This window comes from Pantherophis guttatus, chromosome 7 (assembly GCF_059756535.1).
Source record: "Pantherophis guttatus breed Tessera chromosome 7, ASM5975653v1, whole genome shotgun sequence".
Classification (NCBI taxonomy): domain Eukaryota; kingdom Metazoa; phylum Chordata; class Lepidosauria; order Squamata; family Colubridae; genus Pantherophis; species Pantherophis guttatus.
Window position 1 is genome coordinate 41,782,295 of NC_142069.1, and position 21,834 is coordinate 41,804,128.

Consider the following 21,834-nt stretch of genomic DNA (forward strand, 5'->3'; position numbering starts at 1 on the left):
TTGGTTTCCAAATCCTTGTTACAAAGAAAAGCTGCCATTGATTTACCAATTGAAGTTGATAAAATAGCAATCTCAACTGCTGCAGTGCCTTGGGGCCTGCTGGTAAGTTCTAGTCAGCTGGATCTGCCGCAAGATGCTGGGATGAATCTAAAGGGCTATTCATAAATACAGCATCCCACTAGATCTTCTGGGAAATTAGCTGCTATTTCACTGCAAAGCAGAGTCAAAATATCTGATGATCTGATAAATGTGAAGAACAGAAGGAAATCTGTCTATGTTGGAGTTTGAAATAAGATTAATGAAAGCTAACCAAAGGCAAGAGGAGAGATGAAAGACAGAGGAAAAGAAATAGCTAAATATAATCTGCATTTACTGAATCTTAATAAATGATTTTATTCACAGACAAACACATAAAAAAGAAGAAGCCATATATACTTACAAATTATAAAGCATATCAGCCATGTTGCTGCGGTAATACAAGGCATTTCTATAGGCGCTTTCAGCTTCTGAAATCTTACTCTGGCTCTTCAAAACATTTCCAAGGTTACCCCATGCTGCCAAGAGAAGAAAATAGTATTGAGAAGGAGTTGCAGTCCAATTATACACAATATAATGTCTGAATTAGGAGTTCTTATGACAAGAAAATCTACACAACCTTTACTCTGATTCAGTTTTAAAACCTCAGCCCACCCCATTTTCATTAGACTATACTATTTCATATACTAGTAATAACTAGTTGAACAACAGCCACTGTTTTAATTCCAAAACCCATATACTCTCTCTATATTTTCAGCATTACAAATTCCTTGCAATTTCTGAAATACACTGAAATACAGGAGCAACTTTTTCATACATGAAATATTGAACGCTGAAAGTCTGTAGAGATTCTCAGTCATCCAGGTCATGGTTGTCCCAAAGATGCTTTTTCAGGAGGCAACTTCAGAGCTGGAGAAGCTTCTTGGATGAGAAATGAAACGTCTTCAAAAGAAAAAACAAGAAAGTCCAGTTGCCTCCTGAAAAAGCACCTTTGGGATATTGAGTATGTAAGAACAAGAAATGCTGTGTTATACATATTATTAGGGCCAGTTTCATGGCTTAGGTACATTGCTTTTTTTATTTGTAGTTAATGGTTATTACAGATCCATTTGAATTGGCTATTACACATGAATGGTTACAGATTATAGTTAGTCCTCAGATAACAACCACAATGGAGCTTGAAATTTCCACTACTAAACGAGACGTTAAGTGAATTATGGCTCATTTTGTGACCTTTCTTGCCACAAGGAAGTGAATCATTGCAGTGAATAACACAGTTGTTAAGGAAATCTGGCTTCCTCCATTGACTTTTCTTGTCAGAAGCCAGCTGGGAAGGTTGCAAATTGGGATCATATGACCCCGGAAGTGCAACTGTCATAAACACATGTCTGTTGTCAAGCCCCTGAATTGTGATCATGTGACCATCGGGATGCTGCAACAGTCTAAGTGTGAAAAACAATCATAATTCAATTTTTTTCAGTGTAACTTCAAATAGTCACTAAACAAATGTTGAAAGTCAAGGCCTACCTGTACTTCACAGTCTCTTCTAGTGGGAGAAGCTAATTTCTACAGGCAAAGTTAAATTGCTAATAAAACATGCAATTAACTATGTATACCCTATGTATAGTCTGTTGCTTGGTTGCTATTTTATGGATTGGAAAAAATGCCTTGTGTGAGTCTACCACACTTGCAGATTTTGCAAATGATACCACTGATTTTAGCAATAGAACCAAAAATATTTTTGTTTTATACTCTATGGGGATTTTTTCTGGACATACATCTGTTATTTTATTGTTCTATTTTTATGTACTAATATAAAGTACACAGAGTTATTGGGCTCTTCCTAAAATCCATGTAAATAAAGGTCCTAATCATAATGGGAAGGAAAAAGAGAAACAATAGAAAAACCTTAACATGATCAAAATAAGAAATCCCCTCCCCATTTCCCCCCCTCCAGAGGTATTTTTCAATGGTATATGCAAGTTATTTGCCACGTACGTACAATCAGTTCCTAAAAACTATTGTTAATGCATAATTTCTTCAATGAAATATAACTTTCATACGAATCAAAAAACATGCCAGGTTTCCTCCCAGCAAGCTGGACCGAACTAATCAAGGAGACACACAAGAATCCAGGAATTTTTAATTAATAAAAAAAATTAATAAGACATTACAAAATAATTCTACTGACATCTATCAAATGCAAGTCTTATTCACAGTGAAATAAAAAAATCACATTTTATGTCTCTTTTGGCAATGGCCTTGATTTCCATCTATCTTTGGATAAGTCTAATATTAAATCTAATTAAATCCCTCTGATTCAATTTCGTACCCTAAGACAGAGGTGTCAAACTCAATTTCATTGAGGGCCGCATCAAGGTTACATTTGACCTTGGGGGACTGGAGTGGGCTGGCTAGGGTGGGCATGGCCAGCTCAGCATCACTCGTGTTGAGGGCGCCTGTGGCGGCCCGAGCGCTCTGCCAGAGAAAGTGAACTTCCAACCCCGCGGCCTTCACGAACTCCATTTTTTCTGGCAGAGGCACTGCGGGCTGGTCTTTTGGTGTTTCCAGGGCGGACCAGCAGGGCCAGTTCTGGCCCCCAGGCCTTGATTTTGACACCCCTGCCCTAAGAGATATAAATATTAACAATATCTATGAAGAAGATGAGTAGCAAGTATTCATAGGGAAAACGTACTGAAGATACAGATTTTTTCCTGCTCTGTACATATTAAGTGAATGATCTCCCAAGACTCCTGCACTGAGGGCTATATAATGCTAAAATTAAGTTTCACTAGCAACATTACTTAATTTGAATAGCATTCAAGTATCTTACAACTAGTTATACATGACCAAAAGAAACATTTGATTAGTTGTGGTGCTGAGAAGTTCTCAATAGCAAAATGAATCTGAAAGATAGAAGATACATCTTTGCTATTCAAGAGGAGGAGGAGAAAGAGGAGGAGCCACCCCCTGGGCATGAGGAAGGCTTCGGGCTTGTCTGACCAGTCACACTGGATCCATGCAATGGGTGGATTTGCAGATGTATTTACAAGGTTAGTGTACACAGTTTAGTCAGCCAAGCACTTGCTATCAGTTTTGTGGCTTTGATAAAGTTGTCCTACAGCTCTAACTATTTTATATCTGCAAGAAATTCATCTTTCATCCAAACAGGGAGAGCTAAAGACCAAAGTCTCTTTCTGCACTCAAAGGGGCCTCAGTTACCTAAGTCATAAAGCAGCAGTGGCAAATATTAAAGATATGGCAATAGATATAAATGCATAAGTACATCTATTTAATATTATAAACATATACCAAAAACAATTTAAAATGATAAAATTACATATTTTGATCTGAAGCATCACACATCAAAACTTGCGTTTTTCACACACTAGATGGAAAATGTGTACTAACTATATTTGAATTACAGTCAGTACAGTTTATGAATGAAGAATACTTCTCCTTTATATAGAAATAATTTAAAAAATCAAACTAGACATCAATTAATCTACTTTACAAGATTTATGAGTATTCAAGAAGTCATAATTTGGCTAGTTTGGGCATGTGTATATCAGTAATAGTTTAATCTCATTTGGAAGACAGGAAGAGACATAATTTAGAGCTGACAAAAATGTGACAAAATATATACCCATGAAGGCCATTGAAAAAGACCAAAGTCCACAATCTCTTCATTAATGAACAGACCACCATCTTTACCTATTTTCTGTGAAGCACTTTAGAGCAGCCATCTTTATTGGAATATAGTATTACAATTTATAGTCACATGACTGCACCGAATTAAATCCAAGATTTTTTAAAATGAGAATTATTGAAGAGCACAGTATAACATGAATAAAATTAATAATAATTTGCATTTAGTCATTCTTGCAACCATTTGCTTATTGTTTATAGAACAGAAATAAAATTCTTAGGAGAGAATGAGGAATATTAAACCAATAAAATTGTAACCAGTTAGGAAATAAATATAATGGATTCTAATTAAGTTACAATCTTAAATAATTGTTAATTTTATTTGAATTAACTAGTTGATTTAATTTAGTCTTCTAAAGTGTCTTTTAAATTGAAAACTTAATATTCAGAAGTCAGCAATTCTGAGAACTACATGGACATAAACATTAATTACTTTCTAATTCTGTGTCTCTCCACATTCACACAACATGTTGTTAAATGCCAGCAAACCCCACTTGAGCATATTGGTCATATATTAGGCACTCCCACCTTCATCCTATTCAATGTCCTCCAAATAACATAGAAGAGATCAGATCCCTCAGCCATGTTCTCTTCTGAGATTATAGCTTATTCCATAAATTCTCTCCTCCATCTTCTAATTCAGTTTTGCTCTTGCATGCCTTCAAGAATATTTGTCCTTGGTGTGGGTTTGAGACATCCGGTTACTATGCACATTGCATACTGCTTCACTGACAGCAATGTCAACTGGTTTTGCATATGATAATTCTATCAAATTAAATGTTGTCTGCTACATGGTGAATTTCTTTCTCTGCTATTTTGCTGATATTATTTGATAAACACAGTTACACTGTTTCAAAGACTGGTTGTTCTGTGTGGATATTTCTATGCTTTTTAAATTTCTTTAATATTCTTTTTAGTTTCTCAAAATGTATCAATCTTTAAAATGGGATCATTAAAATAAAATAGATAAGAAATACATTTTAGCTTCATTATTATTAGTCATAGCCATTGCCCACACTTTGCTATCCAATTTCCTGATTACTGACTGCTAGTAAATTGTGACATCACATTATTTTGCTGCTTCACACCCTATTAATTGGATAAGGTTACTTGATCCTTTGCGACTCAGTTACAACCCAACCATAAAATTTTAAATATTGTTTTTATGTTTAGCTCAAAGCAACAATATACTATAACTGAATTTAAATATGATTTGCTTATATAAATTTATGATATTAGTGTAGCTTATAAGAAGTATGGGAGGGGGAATTAAAACCTTAGATGTACATATCTCATTTTCAGATACTTATTCAATAAAGCCTATCATACCCTACCATGTGCAGATAATAAATATAAAAATTGTTTTAAATATTTTAATATACAGTTAATTTTTATCTCTATCTGGAATTTCATGTACTATTAAATATATGTTATAAGTATGTAGATTTATTTTGCTATTACAAAATCAACTTGCCAAAACAAATGCACTAAAAATTAATAGTTTCCACATGTTCAACTCCTAAATTTAATAATACATATGCACACATATATAAATACATATCAGCAACATCACAAATGTTCATATTAACTCAATTCTGACAACCAATAAATCTTCCAATGTTCATAAAGTGCTTTCATGAATGATAGCATACTTATGGTTTGATCAACCTGTCAGTGGTCAGTCTATTCAAAGAATTATGACCAATTGTAATTTCTATATACATGTCAATTGCCTCATAAGTCTGAAAATCATTTTAGTAATATGACTGTCATTTTACTAGGCTTTCAACAAGCTGGCAATAAATACTTGACAGCTTCAGTCTTTCAGAGACACTGAACTTCCTTAAGCAGTCATATTTACTATTTTCCCAAATTCAAAAGGTAACTAACTCTACCCAAACCTTATAGAGTTGCCTTGTGGCAAAACAGGCGGCAAATAAATTTAATAAAGTAAATAATAATAAAGAGTGACATAATAATATATGTCACTCTTTTGAAAGCAAAACAATATATCATGTCAACTGATATATAGGCATCTGAATCTTCAATCATTTGTCCCCAAATAGTGATCAGAGTAAGTCTTTGTTCATAACTCTTTAAGACAGTAGTTGTTTTAGTATATTCTTCTCTGTATATCTGTGGTGACTTTCAGTGACAATAAGCAAACCTGTGAATCATGCTTTTGAATAGTTTATTAGTATCAGATCACTAAACTCATGAATAAACATCTAACTATTAAATTAGGTTAAAAGAGCCTTATCGCTATTTTACATGGTACTATTATTAATTTTTTGTCAGCTATTGGTATACCCAAGCACAACTAATCTATTTGATTAAAACTTGTTCTTCAGATTATTTGATCTTTTAAAAAATCTATTAATGGAGAGCTCTTCTGGGTGAGCTTCGTCTATCTCTCTGATAAGAATATATAACTGGGACAATATGTGTTGGTGAAATTGGCAGAGTTAAAGAGCAACTTGTTAAAAGGTGTGTATTTATTTTGGGGGGCGGGTAACAGTTAATACTGTTTTACAGTGAACAGGTATTGGGTCAATTTGACTGATAAATAATAGATTTGTATATTTGAGATATATGTTAAAAGAATGTGATGTATATTAGTAATTTAGCAAGTATAGATGAAAAATGTATAGCCATTTGTAGACCAACAATACAAACCTATTAGATTTGTGTGAGATACAGGTATCAGCATTCAACTAGGTGGAGGCCATATGTTTATTGTTAATTTTATATTTGTTACATACACCTTTTTTTCTTTTTTTTCCTTTTCCCTTTTTTGTGTATTGTTTGCAATACTTGTTTTATTATTTTCTTTATTCTGTATTTGCATTTTATTTTTGGAAAAATAAAAATTTATTAAAATATGGGGAGGGGGAGTTGGACATATCCAAACTAGGTGAAGGTTATCTAGTGTCTTCCAGATATTTTGGTTGATATTTTATATAATCCTTTGCTTCTGGCTTCACTGAATGGAAAGCAAAAGTTCAAATATTTGTCTACCCTTCGACTAGCAATATGTTAGGGAAAAAAGAATGCAGGTATCAAAACATAAATCACAGAACAAAGTAGTTAAAATACAAAGAGAATAGTAACAATAGATATTAGAATTCAAAACATTAAATGGAAAACAGACAATGCCATTCAACTCTGTCTTCATTCCTGAGCCTTGGAAGAATTCATTCATTCATTCATTCATTCAAGAAAATCTTCTGAGACTTCCGGTTGACGTTGCGGTGCTATCGGACGTGAAAACCTGAACTCACGTGAACTCCACAAACTCACGCCGAATCCTTTCGTTAGGATTCCCCATAAGGGGTTAAAGTCACCATGTAGGGGTGACGAAGAGTGGAGGGGTGCCCTGCAGGTCACGGAGAGCAGCGGCTCTCCTTCTTGATCCAGTGCTAATTCCCTCTCATCTGACGACAAAGAGGAGAGGCAGCCATTATGGCTGCCGTGAAGCTGAGGCAGCCAAAGAAACAAAGACTGTGCTGGAACAGTGTGTGAACAGTGACTGGAACTGGGTGAAGTGATTTTTTTTCTACTTGAAACCTACCCTAAAGAAAATGGAGAGACCAGGGGAAAAGACAGGACTAAATAAACAAACAAAACAAGAAGATAAGAGGGAGAAGGTAATAAAAGCTTATGAAGCAATTCAGAGAAAATACATGCTAAAAGACCAAAAAATGATACTAGATAAACAGAAAGATTCTTTGAAAAGAAAATGGAGAGTTGAGCAGATCCTCTGGAGGTTTGGCAACAAAAGATAGTAGAGATGGAAGAAATACTTAAACAGGAAAGACATAGATAGAGAAGAAGACCCAAGGGAGGAATTTGGGAGGCAAGTCAAACAACGAATACGAATTGAAATATTAAAATATTAAAAGAGATGATGGACAGAGGAAATGTTGTGTAACACAAGATAGGAGCTAGAATAGAGGCAGACACAAGAAATAGGGGAAATATTATTATAATATTAATATTATTAATATTATAAAAATATTATTATTTTTAAAACAATATATTAAAAGTAGTAGCTAGATACAGAGATTAGAGGTTGAATATGGTGATACTATGTACGTTCTAATGATACTGTTATTTTATTAGAATGGGGACTAAAATGTTGAACAATTAAATAATGAAGGCATATATTTTAATACAGATGCATAAGCATATTATTATAATTACAAAAGTATGATTTAAATAACAAATAATAATACTATCATTACTACTTGTATTCAAATGAATGATACCCAGATGCCCCACTGTTCATGTATTTATATTAATGTATATTTTTATAAAAATTAAAAAGGATTAAAGAAAAAAGAAAATCTTCTGTAATTCAAGGATAGAATGGAATGGAATGGAATGGAATGGAATGGAATGGAATGGAATGGAATGGAATGGAATAGAATAGAATAGAATAGAATAGAATAGAATAGAATAGAATAGAATAGAATAGAATAGAATAGAATAGAATAGAATAGAATAGAATAACAGAGTTGGAAGGGACCTTGGAGGTCTTCTAGCCCGACGCCCTGCCCAGGCAGGAAACCCTATATCACTTCCTAGGCCTTTCGTCCTGAGATTCCAAACTCCCATGGTTGGAAAAACTGATTGAATGGAATGAGCTGTGCCATGGCATATTATAGAAAACAGGAAAACATACAAATTGGATAAAGATGTTTCATGAAAATGGGCACTGTTCTCTTCCTCTGTTTCCCTTTTTGCATCTATGTACAGTTCAAGAAATCCTAGAAGCCTTAACAAATATAATAAATCATTTTGCTGTAGCACTGTAGCAAAAAATCTTTAGTCTCATAAATGTTTTTTTTTTTAAACGGATAGTACATTAATAGACTATCCAATTTACAGCATAAGATCTTTTGATGACGAGGGATTTTATGCATTTTCTTACTGTAGATTATTTTCAATAGAAACAATAACTTGAACAGCCATTTTTCTGTTTAAGTTTTTGTTTGCTGAAAGTCATTAAACTTCTGAAAATTTAGCAATGTGCTAATTAAATTTATCAGAATCTACTCTTGGTTTTCCAGTCATAGAGGCTCTTGCCTCATACCAATGAAACAAAGGCAAATGTGTATTTCACATATTTTCTATTTTCCGTCTAGTTTAAATATTACGCCCTATTTTCCCAAATATTTTAACAATACAAAACATATAAACATTTCTTCATGGAAACTGAGGAATATTTGAATGTTGTTTCTTCATCTATATTAAGACAAAAAGAAGAAACATTTTTCCACTGGGGAAATTCCACTGCTATTCCAAGAACGGAAGAAAAATCAGATCATGAATAGAAAGTGATTCATAAATTTAAGAACCTAACCAGTAAATAATTCAAACTACCTGTTTCCCCCCCCCCAAAGATGTTTCTGTAAGAAGTATTCTTACATGAGATATTGTAATACAAAGATTCAGAAACATAAAACATATTAGCAAAACATTTCTGTCGTTTTCAACTTGTTTTCAACCCTACATTCAATGAATCCTCGGAATAAGCAATTAATATGAAATTGTATATCAGTATAGTACATTGTTTATTTCTGCACTTTAATTATTTATGATTGTAAATATAGGATCTATGCATTTTCCAAAAACAGCTGGTATAGCTAGATTAAAAAAATACATAACAAACTGATCATTTGTTGCAAACAATCCCAATGGAAAAAGTTACCTTTAGCTGGATTTACTTTAATCCCTGATTTATACAGCATCTCTTCATTCTGCCAGTCCCCGTTCCTGACAAATGTCTTCAGTCCGTAAAAAAAAATTAATGCAGCAGTAGCCAAAAAAATCAAGTTCTTCAGAAAGCGCTTTTGGACTTTGACATAAAGGGCTCTTGTGCCCACAGTGATCAAGAGGCAGAAGCCCATACTAGGTATATACAACACACGCTCTGCTATCACAAAGCCTACATAAAAAAATAAGTTTGTGGCAGGAATAAAAGGAACAATTAATAAAGACAGTGACAGAACCACAATATTCTCTGTTGAGGGGATGTGTGGTTTTTGTGGTAAGCCTTTGTTAATGCCATTTTCTTCTTTAGACGCAAAACTGGACCTCAACTCTTTATATTCCAGTTCAGATAGGTAGTTGTGACCATTGCCATTAAGTCTGCCATTTGTTATACTTTTCCCACTGCCTTCTCTTTCTATGCTGGAATTTCTCAAACTGGTATAAGTAAGGAGGAGGAGTCCAGCATAAAAGGCCACTGTGTGTAGGTTCCTCCAGTCACTGATTGTTTTGAGAAGAGGCACAGCATCCATGGACCAATCAAAGCTAAGAGTGTCTGGGCACAACAGCAGCCAAAGGTTTTTGGTTGGCAAATAAAAAAAGGTCAGAGCTCTTGTTAAAAAACTATCTGAGTCAGCTGCTGGATTGTCAGAGTTGGAAAAGCTGGGAGGTTTGTTCCCCATCCAGTAGAAGCGAAGACCCAGCAATAAAGCTCCCCAGAAGATCAATAAACCAATGCTCAAAAGAAGAGGCCAATTCTTCCTCTGCAAAAGAGAAAAAGAGAAAAAAGAATTATACTTGCTAATTCTTTGCTAAAAGTGTGAGGCTTTTTTAAAAAAGATAATTAATCATAACCTAAGGAAAAATTATAGTTCTGGAAATCATATATTCTTGGTTCAGACCTCTGAGCTAATATTTTATATTTAAATTTCATTTCTGTATGCTTTTATTCTATTCATAGGATTTATTTCTGCTGCTAAATTTTCATTGTAAAACCAGATAACAACATTTTAATGTCTCTCAAACTTCCTCATTTACTAATTTATTGCAACAGGTCTCATTGTGAATTAAATTATTTTGGAAGTAAGTGCAACTTATTATAAAATAGCTCTCACTTGTTCCAGCCTGTTTTGCAATGTTGGGACACATTTTATCTGAAGGATATGAACTTTGAAATATTGGTTCTGGGCTTACTATTTACTGTTTTTATGCAAAACTAATTTAAATTGGCATTTCCAGTTATACAATTGCAGCATACATCATATTGATAATTATTTTCTTTTGCATATAGTTTGAAGATGGACTGCTTTCACCTTAATTAGTGCTTTTTTAAACTTTTAAGTTAAATCTGGAGGATCATTAAAATATCAATTTTAGCTACACTAAACTATTGTGTAGAATGCAAAATTCAAGAACAAGATCACATTAGTGATTAAAAGTACACATTAATGCATACTTTTAATTTATTTTTGGCAGCCTATAAGATTTGCAATTTGTTTGAACTACTCTGTAACATTCATGGTAGATACAGTTAGTGTGTATTATTATTGTTGTTGAAATTTGACTCGGAGCACATACTGGATTTTTAAATTTAAAAGTTTCATGATACCCATGAAGGTACTGGCTACAATACAAGATAGTGTGTGAGCCAGAAAAAATATCCAACAATGGTTCACAATATAAAGACATTTTAATTGCACGAGTCCTATTCTCTTAATTAACAAATTTTGACAAATTAAACTATTTTCATAAATGGCTGCAGGAAACATATGGTAAAATATATACTAAGGTAGAAATCTATTTTACTACTATATTTCTCTATTGTCACGCTGCTAGAGCACTCAGGACAATTTACAACCTAAAGCAGCAATAAACTATTCAATAAACACAATAACAGAAGTTTAATTAAAATGCTTAGTCTCATTGATATTATATTTACTATTAAGTAATCTGCATTCTAAATACCAAAAGTTCTCTTGGCTTCTCTATTTTCACTTTTTTTTTCCTAAAAATGATATAAATGCTATGTAGATTTGACACATTTTATGCCACAATGTAAAAATTCTGTTTTCTAGATTTCTCCCAAATCTTGTTTTTATTGGGGGGGGGGTTGTGTTTCCAGATGACAGGATGTAAGGACCAGATACAGCAAAGCTAATAGAAACTACCCCATAAAAGTTGGGAAGTTGCACAATCTGTGTCCTAGGTCTCTGAATAAACAAAATGTCCCAGAATTAGAATAACTTATTGAATACTACTGTATTTTTTGAAGTATAAGACATACCTTTTTCCCCCCTAAAAGAGGGTGAAAATTTGGGTGTGTCTTATACATCGAATGTAGCTCCGCCCAGCCTCTGAAACAGAGGTTTCAGAGACTGAAAAAAGCCTCTGAAACCTCCATTTGAGACGCTGAAAAAAAAGCCTCTGAAACCTCCGTTTGAGACGCTGAAAAAAAAAGCAAGGTGCAGAGCTCACAACCAATGAACCTGTTGCTAAAGTTCATCTCTGGGAACAGCTGATTCCCCGGAGGCCGATCCATCCCCAATCAGCTTTTTTCTTATATCCTCCCCAAAAACTAAGGTGCGTGTTATACTCCAGTGCATTTTATAATCCGAAAAATACGGTAATTAATTTAATATGATTATAATTTAGATTTTAATTGTTTACAGTGCTTCTATCCAATTTATCTTTTGCACTAGAGACCTGAGCACACCTATTACAGACTTAATATGAGATTTTATCCAAAGAAATTTAGGGATATATATTTTAGGGAATCAACTTTTTAAATAAAATGACCAAACTAAGATTAACCAAGATACAAATCCCATTTATGCAATGGTATTTTATGATCAAGCTTGAAAATATCACAGAATAACACCAAAGCTAATAGAACCTATCCCATAAAAAGGGAATCAAACAGTGTAAGTATACAAGTGGTAGTGGATCTTGATTTTGGTAACTGTGCTTGAACTTTAAACTCCTGCCTGGACTTTGAACTTTGTATGTGGATTTGTGGACTTGCGCCTTGCTCTTGGATTTTGTGTTGCTTGTGACTTCATGCCTTGGCTGTGCAAACTTGGACTCAGTGGAACTTTGTGTTGAGTGAGACCTGGGGAATAATATTAGAAGCTTGCAGTGCCTCAATAAAGTATTCAATTCCTTGATGTGTGTGGACTATGTGGACTGGGACAAGACACCTTCTAACCTCCTAACAGATTTTAGATTTTGGACTACCTGCACCTCTTCCCTGCTCCCCTATCAACTAATCTGGGCCTCTTTCTGGGAAGCACTGTGTTGCTTGAGCTCTTCTCCAGATTGACAATATTTTTTCATATATCTGAAGATAGTAAGAAAGAAGGAAGGGATCAGAAGCCCACTATAAGATTCTAGATCAGTGGTTCTCAACCTTCCTAATGCCGCAACCCATTAATACAGTTCCTCATGTTGTGGTGACCCCCAACCAGGGGTGGGTTCTAAATTTTTTTACTATCGGTTCTGTGGGTGTGGCTTATTTTGTGGGCGTGGCTTGGAAGTCATGTGATTGGGTGGGCGTGGCTAGCTGGTCATGTGACCGGGTGGCCATGGCTATGTGTATAGGGACTACTCAGAGGGCTGAAAAAAGTGATTTCTGACAGGTCCTCATCTATTTTTGTAAAAAACCAATATTACCCTTCATCCTCATCTCTAATCTTAATCAAATTCAATTTTTCCCTTCTATTCTATATTATACCCCTTCCCATTGTCATCTATTTTTATATCCATCTTCACATTGGTTAATTATGTAATTATGTAATACAGTTGTTTAATACAAATTCAACATTTTAATATAAATCAATGTTATATAACTATCTTTTTTGTATATCAATAAATATGAACATGAATATTCCTATTATTTCCATGCAATCCAATTTCTTACAAATCAATTAATTATATTTACCAATAATAATAAACGAAATAATTTCCCCCATTTATTCCTCCAAACCACAACTTAACCATTTCTGCTTTCAACACAATATACAATTAATAGTATCTCAATTATTACAATTCCCTAGTTAAATAGAGATTTTTTTCTTTTGTGTTTTAAAATCTTGAATCTCCTCTTTTGCCCTAAATTTCCCATTGTTTGCAGTTTTGCACCTACCTTTTTTGGTGAGGAAAAAGAAAAAGAAACCTCTCTTTGCCTCATTTTGTCACGTTGCAGCAAAGACCCTGCTTTACTTTCAGTTTCGTTTTTTCAGCATAGCTAGGGGGGGAAAAATCTGCTCCTCTCTTTGCAGCTAGCGACAGAGCCCTCAGCAAAACAGCTGAGAGCAAATCAGCTGAGAGCTCGGAGGCTGATCAAATCAACTTATGGTAATTAACCTATGCTGAAGCTGAAAGGGGCTGTTTTTTTCTATTTTTGCAGGCACCGGTCTTCTCATTTGTTTTCTTTTAACACTGATCAGCTGTAGGGCGGCCCTTTGAAGCCCCGCAGCAAGAATTTAAATGGTTTGTTTCCCTCTAGCCATCAGCTGGGACTCAGGAGGCAGCAATAGATTGGGAGTGGGCGGGGTAAGTGAACGGCGAACGGCGATCCAACAGAGGCAGAGGGTGAGGGTGAGTGAAGGCGTGGGGGGTGCGAGAGAGGGATTTGGCGACCCCTGTGAAATGGCCATTCGACCCCCAAAGGGGTCGCGACCCCCAGGTTGAGAACCGCTGTTCTAGATCATAAGGTTCTATGAACAAAGAAACCATATGACCGAAAGATGACTTTTTGAAATGTTCTACAGATACAGTCATTTTTAGGGAACAACTTCAGAGCTAGCATTTATTAACTCTTCATACCAACAGCACTTTATTCTTGCAGTTTTCTTTCTGGATAAAACCCAGCCGGAGGTGGAGCTTTTTATAATGCTTGGCAGCAATGATTAGATTACTGTACTGTTAAGAGTCCTAATCCATCCCATCTGCCATATGCTTTCATATCCTTATTAAAACCTCTAACCTTTTAATCAGTTATGGTTTTCCTCCAAGAGAGACTTTTTTAAAAGAAAAAAAAGATGACTGAAGTGCCATTTACGTTTTCTATGGCTTCCATCAATAAAATGTCCTACAGGTGTTCCTTACTGCAAAATCTGCAAAACATTATCATCACTCTGCTGAATCAAACTCCATAGAAGATTACCCTATTATTTAAAACTTTGTTAATGCAAAGTTCCTATTTATCCAGTAGCACATGATGTTTCCAGAAGGCAAGCATGATTTCCTCTGTTCTCTCCCATTCCTCAGGTAAGAAAAGAAAAGAAAAGAAAAACATTGTAAAAGCAGTTTACAAAAAACTATATGTTTAATTGTGCTTAGTCCAGCTTTAAAATTTATATATTTTACTCCTTCTTCTTCTACTTTAATAAAATGAAAAAAGGTAAATGTGATTATTTGAACATATGATTAATTCATTTTGAACTACTTCTGGATATTTTAGCTTGCATGGAATACAACATGCAAATGGTTACCAAAAGTGTGAAACATTGGTAGGACATTGGAATTGCCTACAGGAAACACACTGCTTCCTATGCATTCTTCGGCTTCTTAGTTGTTTATCTACTGATTGAAGTAGGCTATAACCCTGTCATTAACTGCTCTGAGCTGCATGCATATTCAATATCAGTAATTCAGTTTTAAAATGCACATGCATAAAATAAAGATAAAAACAAACAACATATTTTAACATAAACAACATTGCTTAATTTTCCCCATAGAAAATAGAGTACCAGAAGAAGCGACATTTCAACAGCTCAATGCACAAAGCCTACTGAAATTATTAACTTTACGATCAAATAAGCAGAGAAAAAACTCAGGTTATAATTTTATTTTTTTAAAAAATATAACCAGTTTTCTATTTAAGGAGATAAAAAATATAAAATACTATAACAAAAACACAATTTCAGATCCTGCTTTTAAAATCATATTCATTTATTTTTAGTATTTGACCTTTTGAAAATTTAAAACTAAGTGAAAAAACTGATGGCAACCTTTTTAAACAATGAAATAAAACAATAGTACAATCAGGGAATATATGGAGGAATAGTAACTTGGTCAGTCAAGTTAACTTGAGGAAATATGCCTATAGCAAATTTAACTAGGAAAAGACATAGAGCAACTTCCAACCTTGAAAGGCTGAAATGCTGTAACTGTTGAAGTTGTGAGTAGCTGGAAGGCATGGGGTAACTTAAAATGAGTAAAAACATCAGTTAATTAAAGGTCTATAATGGGTAATGGGGTTGGAAGCTATAAAAGGTGGCAGTTTTAACTTTATTTATTATCAGATTGCTAGAAATCGAATACAAAGAAGAAAATCCTAATAGGACAAAAGTCATATTTGAAAACAGGACATAGGAGTTGGAGAAGAGGGAAATATTTGTTTTTAAGGTAATTTTACTTAAAATGTGAAGTTGTGGAAGGAAAAACAATTCTTTAAGGAGGTGGTTAACTTCCTTACTAAAGAAAGGAAATATATGACAATATAAAATAAGGCATTGAGTCTTTTTGTACTACACTTGCAAACTCACGATTCCAGCACATGATGAAAACCTACCTTGGAAGAAGAAACTATAGCTACCAAAAGTTTGTCCAATCCTACTTTTGACCAGTGATGAAAAATGGATAGAGAATTATCTAGATATAAAGCAGAGTCTATACAGGTAGTCCTCCATTTAACAACAGTTTGTTTAGTGACTATTCAAAGTTACAATGAATTTTTTTAAAAAATGACCATTTTTTTCACATTTATGACCATTATTGCATCCCCATGGGTCACATGATCAAAATTGAGACACTTGGCAACTGACATGTTTATGACGGTTGTATTATGACGGTTGTCCCAGGATCATGTAATCAATCACCTTTTGCAACTTTCTGACAAACAAACTCAATGGGGAAGCTAGATTCACTTCACAACTATGTAATAAACTTAACAACTGCAGTGATCCACTTAACAACTGTGGCAAGAAAGGTAGTAAAATGAGGCTTAACTGTCTTGCTTAGAAACAGAAATTCTGGGCTCAATTGTGATCCTAAATTGAGGATTATCTGTAGTTCGAAAAGCAATAAAAATGTACAAATGATTATGCCAAACCTTAGACCCGTGATGGCAAACCTATGGCACGTGTGCCACAGGTGGCACATGGAGCCATATCTGTGGGCACGCGACCGTTGCCCTAGCTCAGTTCCAGTGCACATGCGCACGCTGGCCAGCTGATTTTCGGGCCTTCCAGGCCCACCGGAAGTTGGGGAAATGGGCCGTTTCCGGCCTCGGGAGGGCCTCCGGGGTAGGTGGGGAAGGCTGTTTTCACCCTTCCCAGGCTCCAAAGAAGCCTCTGGAGCCTGGAGAGAGCAAAAAACAGGCCTGCTGGGCCCACTGATAACCTTTTTGCCGTCCTGTGCCAAAAGCGGGGGGAGCGCGGGTGTGGCATTGAATTATGGGTATGGACACAGACATGCACGACACCCCCCCCCCGCTCCCCCTGCTTTTGGCAGACGATGGCAAAAAGGTTTGCCATCACTGCCTTAGACTCTATTTGTTCTTTCTCTTGCTAAAGCAAAACTAAACCATGAAGCAGTTTGGTTTCCAACAGAAAAGGGGGGAAAGTATATTAAAACTGCAATAAAGACCCATTTTGCAGTGCATTAACTAAAAAGACTTAATGTGAAAAATGTCAGTTAATCTCAAATAAAGCCCTGGAAGGCCTAAGCAGCTTTAACAATCCAGCAATGGAATATCTTCCAAATGAAATTGTGTTTGCAGTATAAATAGGAAGACACCTATGAAACTATGAGAGAAAATGATCCAAAGTAACTGAACTTCTACCAAATGAGTTAACTTACAGTTATCATCTGAATCAGCATCATCTATATAGGTAGTCCTTAATTAATAACTATTTGTTCAGCAACCATTTAAAGTTACAATGACACTGAACAAGTGGTACTTAGAACCAGCCCTTGTAGTTGCAGGCATTGCAGGATCCCTCCAGTCATGTATAGTAATTGTGAAATAGGCACTTGGCAGCCAGTTTGCAATTATGATGTTGCAGTGTCCCATAGCCACATTGATTTTCATTTGCAACCTTCACTGCTAGTTTCCCACAAGCAAAATCAATGGGGAACCCAAAAGGAGGTCACAAATCATGTATGTGTGACATACCACCTAACAATGGCTTCTAATTCACTTAACAACAGGTAATGCTAGAACTGCCGTTATTAAGCAGCATGGCTACTTAACATTGTGTTTTAAGACTGAGTCCCACAGTGATATAAATTTCGGTCCCATTACCTCTGTTAGGTAAGAACTACCAATAGTTACCCTTTTAGTACCGCTACTGTGAATGCCTACTTTAGACTCCACAGATGAAGAAGAGAATGAGAAGCATAGGAATTGTCTTTATGGAAAAAACTAAACAAGGCTTCCAGAAGATGGAATCTTGCGGGTAAGATAACACTATTTAGCTTTGTCCTTCTATTTTTTTCCCTGGATACAGCTATTTCCAGTTATTAAGTATTATGTAATCCTAAAATTTGGGTATGTTCATTTTATACAATCTCATTTTTTTAAGAGAATGGCCACATTGTTCTGCAAAAAATGAAAATGAAAACTACTAAGAGTAACTTAACAAAAGCAGTCTATCAGTTTTCTTCATGCATGCCAGAACTTTGAAAATATATTTCATTTGGGCATCTGTACAGACATATATATGCATGAATGTCAGCTTATATATGACAGTGAAAGGATAAATCCTACTTGTTTATGTTCTTACAAAGCATTGAGCCCTGAATCCGATCTTAGGATTCTGGAATGACATCTTATTCTGGAATCTGCCATTCTTCTGCCATGCAGTCACTATGGGGCAGCACAGGACTTCACAGTTTCCCATGGAAACAAAAGGTCAATGCTTCAAAATATACTATGCTTTAGTTTTTTTGCAGCATTGAAGTTTTTTCTCAAAATAAACTTAGATCTATTTTTGTCTGTACAATTTTCCAGCCAGAGAAGATGCTGAAATTAGCAACCAGGAAAAAGGATATATGTAGGATTTTTTTCTAATGCATATTTCATTTGAATGCTAAAACAGAGTTTGACAAAAAAAAAAAAAAAAGGATCTGTTGATACCCTCTCAGTACTTTGAGGGATTTGTATACTACTTATATACAGCAGTTTACAGAGTCAGCATATTTCCCCCAACAATCTGGGTCCTCATTTTACCAATCTCGGAAGGATGGAAGATTGGATGAGTCAACCTTGAGCTTGGTGAGATTCAAACTGCCAAATTGCAGTCCGCCAACTGTCAGCAGAAGTAGCCTGCAGTCCTACATTCTAACCACATTCTTCACCAAATGTGAAATGCAAAAATCCGTATGTTCACTCGATGGGGGCAAAGAGTGTTCTGTATCTGTTTGCAGATAATAGTCATCTAGATTTCTACAGCCTTACCTTGATCCAACAGACATTTATTTTGAGAGATGTACCATATATACACTGACAAAATCTGTGGCAGTTCTGATTGCAGATTAAGATTCTTCCAAATTATAGTCAATTTAAATGTGTAATCTATACATTTATTATTCCACATGTATAAATTCATACATGGGTTGTATCGGTAAAGGTGGCCATTTTCTAACCATTTTAGAGTATTGAAATATCTAAAAGCATTTATAACCTTCTCAATATGAGAGCAGTGGAAGGCCATTTTTGTTGGGAAAACTAAGTTTAGTTTTGCAAAACACTACAACTTATTATTAGCATGCCTGATATACAAATTATTGCATTATCCACTATTTCACTATGTTTGTATTTTACACATTGGGTTTAATTTGATCAGCCACTGGAGCATGCAGAGACAGTATGTATGTATATACGTAGACGTGTGTATGTATCAGGGGTGGTTCTACTTACATTTATTGCCGGTTCACAATGGGAGCGCACACACTTCTGCGCATGCACAGAATCTTCTGTGCATGCGCAGATCGTCAATTATGACATCCGGGTGGGTGGGCAGAGCCTCCTGCTGCTTTTACTACCGGTTCGCAAGAACCGGACAAAACCGGGAGCAACCCACCACTGTATGTATGTGTGTGTGTGTTTATATATACACATATCTTGATGATTTAGTAAGTTTGATAGTTCACATATATGGAGATTGAGCACTAAACTTATGAGTTATTATACCTATGTTAGTATTTTTTGCTACATTAGCATGTTTCAGAAGTTTGAAATATCTACTGGAAATTATCAGTGTGAGAACATAAAACCAAATGAACTGAATCATTTAAGCAGTACATTATATCAGAGGTTGCAGTTGGTAAAAAAATATTTTTTATAATATCCAGAAATGTACTGAATATGTGATATGTCTATAGTTTATAAAACCAGAATAGTTACTGAAATATTTTTTCAGTATTTCTTTTTTAAAAATATATATTCTGCTGAAACTTTTAACAGCAGTAACAAGAACTTATAGATTCAAATAGAACAGAGAGAAATAAAAGAAAAAGCTACTACAAGTGCAGTAAGAAAAAAGTAGAAAAAGTACCGGTAGAAAGATATAAAAGAAAGATATAAAGAAGTGGCTTCTGTTATTCTTCACAGCAATTTTAAGTACAATTATATTTTAACCTCTCTCTGAAGTTACATCAAGATTCTCTTCTTTCTATTTTCTATCTTGTCTAATCATTAAAACCATAAATCACAAGTTCTTTTTTTTCTTTTTTTTTTTTTTTTTCTTTTTTTTTTTTGTTCTTATGGAAAAAGTCCATAAGGGGCCTTTGCCTTTGGCCAAAAGCATCTATTAATAATGCTCTGTTTTTCCTTGCTTTTAATTTTGTCCTGAGTGGAAAATGGAATGGAATTTCTCATAAGAAAAATAACAGCTTTAAAATAGGATGACAGAGCTTCGAAGAGATTTGACTCAAGAAAGTTTCAACCATTCCCTTTTAAATCACTAGATCTACCCCAATGCAGTCTAGCAATTCAAAGAACTTTCTCATGACTGAAATGGATAGTTTAAACAACTTAACTATGCTCATATACAATTCAGTTTTCAAGTCAAATCCTTGAGACAGTCCACATCAAGGTGGAACTCCCAATGCATCAAAGTGGAGTTGCAGAATTTTATATATTTATTTTGCATTATAGGTGATAAATGTTGGGATATATACTAATTAGATTGATAGCAATTAAATACCAAAAGGTCAATAATTAATCTGATTGAATATAGAACCATTTGGTTAGAAGAATGGAAGAAACAAAGATCAGGCTGTAACACCTCATTGAAATGTTGGTTTGAAAACAAGTAAAGGTTAATATTTACATGGAAATGTCCATTTATTTGCTCAGATTTTGATAGTAGCACACATGCTTCTGAAATGCCCCATTTACTTGTATCAACTCTGTGGAGCAGAATTAACCTATCCTCTAATTATGAACTATTCAGACTGGTCTCACATAATAATCATCAAGATTATTAAACCTATTAAATCATCAAGATCAGGAAATCTCTACAATTGTAGATAAATTCTGTACCATATCTGTGTCAACTAGAAGTTTCTGGACCTGATTATTTATTTAAGTGTTTTATTTGCAGGCATGAAAATCTTAATGAATAGGTTTGTTTTTTAATTGGATGCAGTATAATGTATTTTTAATAAAGTAAATCAAGAGACACAAACTATTTTCTAATGAAAAGGGTTCCTAGTTCACATTTTAATACTTAAAATATGAATATAATAAGTAATATAACTCAGACCAGTCATAGAATGGATACCACTTGATAAATAGTGTCCATGAATGAGACTTAAAACAAGATGGATCAATGACATTAGAAAGTATTGTGGGCTCAATTGGCAAAAAAAAAAAAAAAAAAAGCTCAGGACCGCATAGATTGGAAACATGCAGAAAAGGCCTTCATCCTGCAGTGGATAGATGGCTAAAATCATGATGAAGATTATGATGATGATGATGACGAATTTAAAGGCTCTTTTAAAATTTTTCATAAAAACTATTAGACTATGTCTCCCATTTTATGAGATCAGGGGCAAACCACCTTATAAACCATAGCTTAAAATTTAGTACAACTGGAAAAGCAGTCTCATTCTATTTCATGGCAGTGCAATTGATGCAATGGATCATTATTATTTTTTTGCTGAAGCAAAAAAATCAAGTATCAGTTTCTAACATTCTAACATGGCATTTCTCAACAAGTTTAAAATTGGTGAACTTCAGCTCTCAGATTCACCCAGCCCATTCATGCATATACTTAAAAGTTGTTGAGGTTAAGGAACACTGTTTTA

General features: G+C 34.6%; 1 protein-coding gene and 1 long non-coding RNA gene across 9 annotated transcripts in view; one reads left to right on the plus strand and one right to left on the minus strand.

Annotated features, from left to right (window-relative positions):
• Positions 1-21,834, minus strand: part of TMTC2 (transmembrane O-mannosyltransferase targeting cadherins 2) — a 261,421-nt gene that overhangs the window by 61,845 nt on the left and 177,742 nt on the right. For all 7 annotated transcript variants that reach the window (XR_004588693.3, XM_087874070.1, XM_034403049.3 and 4 more), the window contains 2 exons: positions 9,458-10,280; positions 440-554 (listed from right to left, as the gene is read on the minus strand). Coding sequence is in view for 6 of the 7 variants with exons in the window: in XM_087874070.1 (XP_087730196.1) it covers positions 440-554; positions 9,458-10,280 (938 nt within the window). In the remaining variant the exon portion in view is untranslated. The remainder of the gene's footprint in view (positions 1-439; positions 555-9,457; positions 10,281-21,834) is intronic.
• Positions 17,604-21,834, plus strand: part of LOC132712599 (uncharacterized) — a 28,424-nt gene continuing 24,193 nt past the window's right edge. Inside the window, exons 1-2 of one of the 2 annotated variants that reach the window (XR_015728948.1) lie at positions 17,604-17,730; positions 17,834-17,978. This is a non-coding gene — a long non-coding RNA (uncharacterized LOC132712599). Of the gene's footprint in view, positions 17,731-17,766; positions 17,979-21,834 lie in introns of those variants that run through there. The other variant, XR_009623243.2, reaches the window with a different exon arrangement.